The sequence below is a fragment of the Chiloscyllium plagiosum genome, chromosome 11, assembly GCF_004010195.1.
Source record: "Chiloscyllium plagiosum isolate BGI_BamShark_2017 chromosome 11, ASM401019v2, whole genome shotgun sequence".
Taxonomy (NCBI): domain Eukaryota; kingdom Metazoa; phylum Chordata; class Chondrichthyes; order Orectolobiformes; family Hemiscylliidae; genus Chiloscyllium; species Chiloscyllium plagiosum.
The window spans coordinates 77,451,897-77,463,711 of record NC_057720.1 but is presented as its reverse complement, the minus strand read 5'-3'; the positions used below and the strand labels follow the sequence as shown (position 1 = coordinate 77,463,711).

At 43.7% G+C, this 11,815-nt stretch overlaps 1 protein-coding gene across 1 annotated transcript in view; it reads right to left on the bottom strand.

Annotated features, from left to right (window-relative positions):
- Nucleotides 1–11,815, bottom strand: part of LOC122554793 — a 24,097-nt gene that overhangs the window by 3,947 nt on the left and 8,335 nt on the right. The window contains exons 3-5 of the mRNA XM_043700172.1: nucleotides 8,738–8,888; nucleotides 3,277–3,407; nucleotides 1,868–1,935 (exon numbers count right to left, since the gene is read on the bottom strand). Coding sequence (XP_043556107.1) covers nucleotides 1,868–1,935; nucleotides 3,277–3,407; nucleotides 8,738–8,888 — 350 coding nt within the window. The remainder of the gene's footprint in view (nucleotides 1–1,867; nucleotides 1,936–3,276; nucleotides 3,408–8,737; nucleotides 8,889–11,815) is intronic.

The window sequence follows — 11,815 nt, the reverse complement described above, 5'->3', positions numbered from 1 at the left end:
CCTCACCTTGACCTCTTTCCACCTATCACATTTCCGACGCCCCTCTCCCAAGTCCCTCCTCCCTACCTTTTATCTTAGCCTGCTGGACAAACTTTCCCCATTCCTGAAGAAGGGCTTATGCCCGAAACGTCGATTCTCCTGTTCCCTGGATGCTGCCTGACCTGCTGCGCTTTTCCAGCAACACATTTCCAGCTCTGATCTCCAGCATCTGCAGACCTCACTTTCTCCTCTAGGAATGCAAGCTACCAAGAAGCACAATAATGAGGGAGGGATAATAATTCCTTTCATTTTCTCTCCTTCCTACCTTAAAGGTTCTTCCTCAGTTCTGATTTGAGCAGAATGGGATTCAAACTCACCCCAACCCAATTCCATCATGCAACCTATCTAAACACACTTATCATATTCAGCAGAAGTTGTGGATGGGCTCCTATTGAATTGGTTACTGACAACACAGAAGGAATGGACATTTGCATTTTGTAACAAAAGGGGTGCATTTAAAATACAGAGCATTAAGATCAGGGTTGCTGATTGCCAGTGATAAACTGCAATTTTACTAGTTGCTATTCTGTGATTGAGATAATGAACTCTGATCATATCCAAAGCTTTGAATCAACTATTTATTCTTTTGTCTATGTTGACAATTCTTTTATTTCTGGCTTTTTCAAATAGGTAGTAAAAGATGAGATGCACCTAGATGGAATCAGGCATTTAGTAGACTAAGCAAAGTTTTGAGGGGGCTTAGGTTTTGCTAGCATTTGCAATAGAAAATTGTCATCAAAATTGTGACAAACACTTTGAGTGCTGGAACTACGCCCATTCGGTCAAGTATTCTATCACACTCGTAACCTGTGCCTTGTAAATGTGGACAGGCACTAGGGAGGCAGAAGGTGAGTTACTTACCAGATAATTCCTGGCCTCTAACCTGTTCTTGTAACCACATTGTTTATAAAGTTAAAAATCACACAACACCAGGTTATAGTCCAACAGGTTTAATTGGACTGAAGATGACAGCCAGCACTGGACATTGTTTATATATCAGGTCCCATTCACTTTTTGATCAATGGTAACCCCCAAGATGTTGATCATGGAGCATTCAGCAACAAGGATGCCACTGAACAGCAAAGGGCGAATCTCTCTTGTTGGAGATGGTCATTGCCAGGCACTGGTAGGGAGCTTATCAGTTCAGTCTTAGCTATGGGCTGCTTCAGGATCTGAGGAGTTGGGAATGGTGCTGAATATTGTGCAAACAAAAATATCCTCACTTCTGAACTTATGATGGAGGGAAGGTTATTGCTGAAGCACGTGAAGGTGGTTGGATCTATCACTCTTGTGTAATGTTTCATGGTCAGTATGCAGCACACCTTTAAGAGATAGACAATCATAGAATCTCTACAGTGTGAAACAGGCCATTTGGCCCAACAAGTCTATGCTGACCCTCCGAAGAGTAACTGAGCCGAAAGATAGTGAACAGAAAGACGCTGCTGGAGAGAAATATTTCTGCACCACCAGCCACTGGACAGGAAAACTATCCCTTGACCTCTGCCCTCATCCAGCTGCTAATTAGCAAAAGGACCCTGTCAAACATTCCAGCAGAGGGCAGCATCATCAGTACAGGGACTATGGCAGATCAAAGAGAGAACCAATCACTCCCTCTTTGAAGAAACTCAATGGATGCAAATTTTCCAGCCAGACCCACAACCCAAGAACAATTTTTTAAAAAATCCCCTTAGACATGCCTATAGCAGCCAGCATCTCAGCCTCAGGTACATTTATATCAACAGTAGAGCTTCAACCAACTGCAAAAGTGTGGGCTCACCAACTGTTTAGATTATTATTCCTACCCTACATGTAGTGTTACTTAACTAACCTGGCAAAATTCCTCTGCATTGAGCAATGCTTGGTCCGTCAACCACCACAGGATAGAGGGGCTTCAGTCTGGTGGCCAAGAAAATTGAGGAGGTTAGGCATAAACTCTGATAAATCTCTGCAGCGCATGTATCTGTTGTAACTGAATTACTTTTATATTGAACTTCTTCATTATTTCATTCTGTAGACACCTTTTTTGGGGGGTGTGCAGGGTTAGGATGTTGCTTACCTGCCTCAGAGCCAGCAGCTCCAGGTCCATGTTCTACCCCAGAACCTCGCAAAAAGAATGTTTGTGATGTGGTTCAATAGGTCAAAAATAACGAGCCCACTACTCCTTCCCACACTTTCTCTCTGTGCTCCCAGTGAGACATCCATTGCCTATATCTGAAGCGTGGTCTCTAGGTAACATGAGCCAGTGCTCATTGGCAGCAGGAAATACATTCTAAGCACTGCAGGACTAAAAAGAAGGGAAGCACTGACTATGATCACTGTCACTCTCAATCCCGAGACCTCTGCTCTCCAACGCCCCATCCAATCTCTCAAAGGCCCCAGCCTTAACCTTTGACCCATCCCCATCCGACAACAACACTCACACTCCAACATGAGATCTCCCACGGCCCACAAGCTTCCAACCTAACCCCAGTAGTATCCCTGAGATCTGTGATCTTCTACCCGCAACCTACTGAACCCTTGTCACAGAGTCTGAAATCCCCCCATCCCTCCTCCAGATCCCCAGGATCCAACCTAAATATGACCTGGAGGCTGGAGCACTAACCTGCACAGGTTTCTATCCCACACCTGACGAAACATCAATTTTCCTGCTCCTCAGATGCTGCCTGACCTGCTGTGCTTTTCCAGCACTACTCTAATCTAGACTCTAATCCAGAACATCAACATTCTGTTGCTGTCCCAGGCCCAGGCTGCTAAAGCTCTGTTTTTGAGTTCAGGTTGTTAGCCTCGGGGAGTGAGCAACCCACACATCCCAACGTATCCTATTTTAGATTCACAGGAATTATCACAACCCTGCAGCACTTGTCATTTTGCAACCGTGTCGAATTTCAAAATGCAGGAAACATGGGAGGAAACAGCTGGGGAAGAAAGAGTGGATCTCTGAACCAGTGTCTGCCTGAACAAGCCATGATCTGCTGAACCAACAGAGGTTGATGGAAAAATCTCAGTTCACTTACGTAAAAAAAAGTGTCCTTAGGAATGCCGTGTATCAGGAGTCGGCTGTAGTATATTTCGCATCCTACCTCAAGAAAGATATGTATTTATACTGTACACTGTTGAACCTCAGGATGTCACAATGAAAAAGTTTCAGATGTATATGATGTTGGAAATATGGCAAACAATTCACACACAACAAGATCAAATAAACAACGATTCAGGAGGTGAGGAGGTTTGCTGTACCTGGCTTTCAGCAGCTGACCTGTCTCCAAATGGCGATAATGAAGGGGCTTCTGGTCACTCTGCAGTTTCTTAATGTGCTCTATTTCGCTCAGGATTTCAAACTTCCAATCTTCTCCAGGGGAAAAGCAATGCTTCCACACACACACACACAAAAAGACAGAATTGGACACTTAGTAAATAGAATGGGAAAAAAGAAGTTACTCATCATTCAGGTATACAGTTACAGCAATAGCATAGCCTCCCAACTGCAATGATGACAGATTTGAATTCCTGATTCCTGAGATATATCTGCCACATTGTAGAAGAGAGGGGGAAGAGACCATTGCCCACCTCCTTGAGGAAGGTGCACCTTCGCAAAGTAAGTCTGGAAAGTGATGGTCACCAAGATAAACAGCAACTGTTGCTGGAGATCCATCAATTCAGCCAAATGATGCTCTTGATTTAATTTGATTGATTTATTGTCATGTGTACCTAAGGACAGTGAAAAGCTTTGTTTACCAGCATCATAAGCAGATCATCGTAAGCAAGGACATACAGATCGTAGAATGGGAAAAACTTAGAAGCATACAGATTACATCGCACATTAGCAAGATCAGCATTATTTGAAATTAGAGAGTCCATTCATCAGTCTAGTAATTTTTTTTATTCTTTCACAGGATGACAGTATCACTAGCTTGGCAGCATTTATTGCTCATCCCTAATTGCCCAGAGGGCAGTTGAGAGTCAACCACTTTGTTGTGGGTCTGGAGTCACATGTAGACCAGGTAACGATGACAGACTTCCTTCCCTAAAGATCGTTAGTGAACCAGAGGGGATATTCTGACAATTGGTTGAAGAGGGAGATGATACAGGGCAGGGTGACACTAGGCACACAGACACACAAGATGGCCGCTGAGTCATCAGTTGGCCAACTTGACACAAAAGTTGGCCGCCGGATCACAACATGGAAAGAAACAACAGAGCAGATACAGGCACTGCCTGAGGCCACCAGAATGCCAGCACAATGCACCTCATTAGTTTAAGGCGGGTGGGGGAGAGAATACACGAGTAACGCGCACTGCCCAAAGTGTCTGGTTCCAGCCAGCACCTCTTACAGAAATGCTAACAACTTGATATACACTCAATATGAAGTGTTAATGGCCAGGGCTGCAGTAATCATTCTTCTTAGGAAAAGCGATTAACGCCCATTACTACAGCAATGGATTTCTGTGCTGACATTGAAACTGGCATTGTCTACCCTGAAACTGACAATTACTGTATTGAAACTATCAATGATTCTGTAACGATTAGTATAAACAAACCATGTACAAAGACACCAATCTCATCACTGACCTATTGTATCACAAGACGTGTAAAAATTTCTCGACATGTGCTCCAGGCCGAGAGAAGACTCGCACCTGACATCTGTGCTGTTGGTGTCTTTCTCTCCCTGGAGCTCTGGTATTTCCTTGGGCAGTAAACTCTTGTCATTGAATGCCGTGACTGGTGATTTTCTCCCCAACATGGCAATGGTTTATAGTTGTCATTAGATTCTTAATTGCAGATATTTATTGAATTCAAATTGGATTCGAACCCAGGTCCCCAGAACATTATATGGGTCTCTGAATTAACAGTCCAGTGATAAAACCATTAGGCCATCACCACCCCAGTAGAATGGGCCAGGAAGAAGCTGTTCCTGAACCTAACAGTGCATGTGTTCAAGCTTCGGTATCATCTGTTGACAGAAGAGGTTGTAGGAGAGCATTACTGGGGTGGGAAGGGTCTTTGATGATGTTGGTAGCCTTTCTGCAGCAGTGAGCCGTGTAAATGGAGTCTATGGTTGGGAGGCTGGCTTCTGTGATGGTCTAGGCTTTGCACACCACCTTTTGCAGTTTTCTATGGTCCTGGGCAGAGCAGTTATGCACCCGGACAGTTTGCTTTCGATGGTTCTTCTGTAAAAGTTGGTGAGGGTCCTAATGGACATGCGAAATTTCCTGAGCAGCCTGAGGATAAAGAGGTGTCATTGTGCCACCTTGACCATCGCATCTACATGGGAGATCCAGGACAGGTGGTCAGTTATCGTCACTCCGAGGAATTTGACACTCTTCACCCTCTCAATCTCTGCTCCATTGATATAGATGAGGGCATGTCCTCTTCTTTCTGAAGTCAATGTTCAGTTCTTTAGTTCTGCCAACATTGAGAGAGATTGTTCTCATTGCACTACATCACCAAGCTCTCTTTCTCTTTTCTGTATTCTGACTTATTGTTGTTAGATTTCCACAGTGATGTCATCAGCAAACTTGTAGATGGCGTGGCCACACAGTTGTGGGTGTACAAGAAGTGCAGTAGGGGACTGAGAACGCATCCTTGGTTGGGGAGGGGGGTCCATTGTTGGGAGTTGTTGTTGAGGAGCTGCAGTTGTCTATCTTCACTGATTGTGGTCTGTGGGTCAGAAAGCTGAGGATCCAGTTGTAGAGGTCAGAGCTGAGACCAAGGTCATGGAGTTTTGAGATCAGTCTGGAGGGGGTAATGGTGTTGAAGGTGGAGTTGTAGTCAGTGAGCAGGAGGCTGACATAGGTGTCCTTGTTCTCCACCTGCTCCAGGGAAACGGTGTCCCTTGGTTAGGGAAATGGCATTAGTAGGCAAACCGCAGGGGATTGAGGCCGACTGGGAGACTAAAGTTGATGCAGGCCATGACCAGCCTCTTGGGTTTACTTGAAGCTCTCTGCTCTACCAATGCAAAGAGCTGCACTGGGCAGCACGGTGGCTCAGTGGTTAGCACTGCTGCCTCATAGCGTCAGGGACCCGGTTTGATTCCAGCCTCGGATGACTGGCTGTGTCGAGTTTGCACATACTTCCCCATGTGGGTCTTTGGGGTTTCCTCTGGGTGCTCTAGTTTCCTCCCACAGTCCAAAGATAGGCAGGTTAACTATGGCAAATGTGGGGTTATGGGGATAGGATGGGATGCTCTTCAGAGGGTCATTGTAGACTTGATGGACTTGTAGACTAGGAAGTCACCTGCATTGTAAGGATTCTATGAGGAACTGTTTATGACCATTCGCACTATAGCACATTCCAGAGTTGAGGACTATATGCTGAGGGATGCACAAGAGCTTAGTACAGCGATCTCATGGGTAAGGACCACTGTCCAAAACCTTCTGGCTATAGAACACCATAAAACCCATTGGTCTGTATACTTAACATGAAATTCATATATTGTAAATATTAACTGCGTGGCAAGTTATTGTCAGTGTAGTGAAGCAGCTCAGTGTGCTACACACTGTATTAAAACAAACCGAACTGTTTAACATCTTGTGCAACACCAACTTTGAACTGGTAACCTACGTGTTTTTCTACATTCCATGAATAAGTTAAACTTTTGCAAAAAAATTGTTTTCATCCTGTCCGCCAGGTGGCAAACCTCACTACAGCAAAGAAAGAGATCTTTAAAAAATGTAATTTCTTGTACCATGTTACAAAAACCTGGTTGACTGCTCCACACATGTTAATGATCAGTGCCTAATGCCGGAAGTGAAAATCTTCAGAACACCGTTATCATACTAGTTATTTGCTGTCGAAAATCAAAATGAACCCATTCCCTCTTATTTCGAAGCTTCCTACAGGAAACGGGCTGCTAATGAAATCCAGGAATTCTGACAAGCAGAGGCCCTGGAGTGTTTTCCGCATTTGTGCCCAGATACCCTTGGGTGTAAACTAGTTAACAGGCAGAGTTGTTTTGAGCACAAGTGAGTTATTTGTGCAGCTACCATCCATCAGAGTGGCTTTATTTTCTAAATCATAATCCCACTGGCACCCACCCTTACTATGTGGATGAGAGGGTGAGGGGTTGGAGACTGGTCATAGAGAGCCATCATCCCAGTGAGTCTATTGGTTAAGAACATGAGATGGACACCCTTTCCACCAATCAGAAACCTCTCTCTCTCTCTCAAAGCCCCACCTACTTTTATGACCAACCACTGGGCAGCTCTGACTCATGTGGTTCCTGCATTGACCGCTGTGGCTATTAATAGCTGGAGTGTTCATTCAGGAGAGGACTCTGAGAACTGGGAATTCTTCTAGGAACTGTCCTTAGAATATGTATCAACCATTCACATTAAGAAGTCAGCTGTTTGGCCCTCGAGACAACTTCCCCATTCTATAGGATCATGGCTGATGTGATTTTCGGATCAACTTTGCTTCACTGCTGACTTCCGATAACCTTTGACTCGTTCTGTAGTCAAAAGAATAACATCAACAAATTGCCCAAAACTCTACTCTTTTACTTGCATCGATCAAACCCTCTCCCTAAATGGATTCCTGCCCATAAAACACATCCTGAGACTTGAGTCCAGAGTGTGGTGCTGGAAAAGCACAGCAGTTCAGGGAGCATCAAAGGAACAGGAAAATCAACGTTTCAGGCAAAAGCCCTTCATCAGGAAAGCCTGAGACTTGACTGGGAGTGTCTCCAAGCTACTGCCCCATGGGTCTCACCAATCTGCAATTCGCAGGACACAAGAGCAATAAAACTTTCCACTGCAATTTTCATGCATTAATTTAAACATTGTTCTCACAGACTCGCTCTGTATTTTCTATTTCTTGAGAACCATTTCTGTGGTATCACAATTAGTTACCTTAGGGAAGAAAAGATTTCTGCTTGCAGATTCTCAAACCCAATGTGAAAGAGTGATAATTCAATGGATTATTGCATTTGGAGACTCTAAAAACTTGCAAATGGAGAAATGCAGAAAATAGGAGCAGCAGTAGACCATTTGGCTGTTCAAAATTTCCCGACCAGCAGAAACAACCTCTTTACACCTGTCCTGTCAAGACCCATCAGACCCTTCTATGTCTCAATGAGCTTGCCTCTCATTCTTCTAAATTCCAGAGAATGTAGGTCCAGGGTAACCAGCCTCTCATTTCTGATGAAGGGCTTTTGCCTGAAAAGTCAATTTTTCTGCTCCTCGGATGCTGCCTGACCTGCTGTACTTTTCTAGCACCACTCTAATCCAATCTCCCTCATGCCAAGCATCAGTTTAGTGAAGACTCACTGTACCGGCCTCCCAGGTAAATGTATCCTTCCTTAAGTATGAAAAGCAAAACTGCACACGGTCTTCCAGGTATGTTCTCAGCAACAACCTGCACAATTGTATCAAGGCTTCTTTAATCCCCTTGTGATTAGAAACCAAATTTGCCATTTGGCTTCCTCGTACTGTGGTAAAACAATAAAACTAAGGAAACAAACCATATAAGAACATCTAAGATTACAGAAGGGCAGCAAAGCTGACAAGCTCAACAATAGCCTGAGCTGCAGTTTACAGAGTGTTAATGTAATAGCCTTCAAAAATCAGTCAACAACAACACCCAATCAAGCTCTCAATGTGTATTTGAGAATGAATATAATGAAGAGTTTGACTGTTGAGCTAGCCAGTCATAATAAAACCTGAATGATTCAGTCTTTCCAAAGAGAAATGTAATGACTCACCATGTGATGGAGATGAGATACAGTGCTGTGCTTGAAAGGAGAATTAACCAAATGGTTTATTTTCAATTGCATAGCCTTAGGTAAATTGGAGCTAATCCTGGCAGAGTTGCTCTGAGAATTCATTCCCCCTGATGATGGGTTAGAAGGCAAACTGCGGGCCCAAATGACAAAGGAAACGTTAATGAGAAAAGGAGCTATGCAGTACTGAAGGCAAATTACAAATTCAACAGAAATATAAGCAGTGTGCAAGATGGCCTGGCAGGACAACACACAGAACTGCTCCACGCCACACAGAGTTCCCCAGACATTTTTTCAATCTCAGCCATGCCATTGGGCAAAGTGCCAAGTGGGTGCAAGGTAACTCCTGCAAACACAGAAGGGAGGGAAGGTTAACTTATGCCAGCTTGAGGCGTGGGGATAGGACATTTTTCTGCGCTTTCAGTTGAGGAAATGTGTAATGGAAGGGTTCTAAAAATGGAAAGAAAGAAATTTATAAAATGAGAAGGCAAAGAAAAAGCCCACTCATTTCCATCTGTAATGCTGTTACATAAAGTGCCCCCTCAGAGCTGCAGACCAAATGCAATATGTAAATATGCATGAAGTGCACATTAATAAATCATGACTTGTCTTGTAGTTGCCAAAGATCGGTAAAGATCAAATTTATCGTAATTTAACAAGTATGTTTTTCTTAAGAAAGTCATTTTCAAACGTTATTACTAAGTTGTAGAGGTAAGTTTTTTTTTTAGCAAAGCAGTATTTGTTTCGGTCCAAAAAGGAAACAAAATCTTAAAGGCATTGCTTCAACTCAGTTCGAAGAAAAACACAAAAAAGCATCCAACTTAAACTTTCATATTCTTAAAAGTGTCCTTGGATTTCAGGAGAATTATTGCTTCATGAACAAACTCTGGAGGTAGAATTTTCTGTAATGGGGAACTGGAGTTTGTTCAGATCTGCCCAAGAGATTCTCTTGGACTATCGGTCTCTGAGACCCTAGAATCCAGTGAGTATCTGTCCTATCTAATATCTGGTCCTATCTTGGTGTGACCCTGGGGCTGTGACACTGGTTCAGTGGTCTCAGTGTCTCACATTTACATGTCTTACATGCTGGAAAACATCTGATCAGGGCAGCCTGTGCTGACATTCATTGAAAATACTATCAAAACTGACAAGCGCACACTGAATGCCCTTGGAACTTGTCACAATGCAAGTTGACTTTACATGGAGTCCCTTTACATGACTTTACATACGTTACTGAAACAATGATGTGGAGGAGCTGGACTGTGGTGGACAAAGTTAAAAATTACACAACACCAGGTTATAGTCCAACAGGTTTATTTGGAAGCACTAACTTTCGGAATGCTACTCGATCACAGCTAAGAAAGGAGCTGCGCTCCAAAAGCTAGTGCTTCCAAATAAACCTGTTGGACTATAACCTGGTGTTGTGTGATTTTTAACTTACTAAAACAAGACGAAGGAACTGGCTGGAAAGGAATGTTTAAACCCTAGCCTTTCACCACCAGAATTTAGGTACAGACCTGAATGGGATAAATATATACTCTGTCTGCTCGTCACAATTGATTTAGTGGGAATGGGCCTAAATCAGAGAGCAGAGAATGGCTGGTGGAAGAAATAGGAAAAGTACCACTTTGCTGCAGCATGGGGTTAGGAGAGAGTCAGAAGCTTCTCATTGTGTGAAGAAATGACTACAAGAATGGTTTGACTTGTGTTGACTGCAGGGTGGCACCTATGAACAACTTCTGCTTTAGGATACTCAGCACACAGCAAATCAGTACAACCATTTGCAGAAGCACTTTTACAGATTTTACCGTTTCAAGTTCTTGCATCAGGGATGACTGGGTTTGCCCTTCTACAAGATGCATGGACAATGGCACTGCACCTGTGCAAAAGACTCATTGTCATAATGTCCGGCTGCCTTGACAGAGTACAGCGAGCTTTGAAATAAAAGCAGAAAGTGCTGGAGAAACTCAGCAGGTTTGACTGCAACCATAGAAAGGGAAAAATTTCAAGTCCATGCAAGGTTTTGCATTTTGGTAAAGCAAACGAGGGCCGGACTTCTATAGAAAATGGTAGGGCCCTGAGTAGTGTTGTTGAACAGAGAGACCAAGGGATGCAGGTACATAATTTATTGAAAATTGCATCACAGGTAGACAGGGCAGTTAAGATGATGCTTGCCTCATTGCTAAGACCTTTGAATATAGGAGGTAGCATGACAAGTTCCGGTTGAACAGGACATTACTGTTTACTGTTCTGGTCACTCAGCTATAGGAAGGATATTATTAAATTAGAGAGGGTGTAGAATACATTTATAAGGATGTTACTGGAACTGGAGGGTTTGAGCTATAAGGAGAGGCTGTATAAGCAGGAATTTCTCTCACTGGAGCATAGGAGATTGAGAGGGGACTTTATAGAGGTTTATAAAATCATGAGGGGCATAGATAAAGTGAATAGTAAAGGACTTTTCCCTGGGGTAGTGGAGTTCAAAACTAGAGGAGGATTTAAAAAGGACTCGAGGGACACCTTTTTCACACAGAGGGTGGTTTGTATTTGGAATGTCCTACCAGAGGTAGTGGGAGATACAGGTGCAGTTATACCCATTTGGACAGTTACATGAATAGGAAAGGTGTATAGGGAATATGAACAAAAGGCAGGAAGTGGGATGAGATTAGTTTGGGAAAATTGATCGGCATGGATGAGTTGACCGAAAGGCCTGTTTCCGTGCTGTATGACTCTATGACTCTATTCTTTTTTGGAACCCAAAGTTCCATACCAGTCAGGCATGGGGGCACGGATGGAAAGCAAAGGCAAGGGTGCAGGGCATGAGATGGTTGGCAGTCCTAAGGGTGGGTCAGAGACTGAGAGTCTGGATCAGTGGTGCTGGAAGAGCACAGCAGTTCAGGCAGCATCCGAGGACAGGCAAAATCGACGTTTCGGGCAAAAGCCCTTCATCAGGAATAAAGGTAGAGAGCCTGAAGCGTGGAGAGATAAGCTAGAGGAGGGTGGGGGTGGGGATAGAGTAGCATAGAGTACAATAGGTCAGTGGGGGAGGAGATGAAGGTG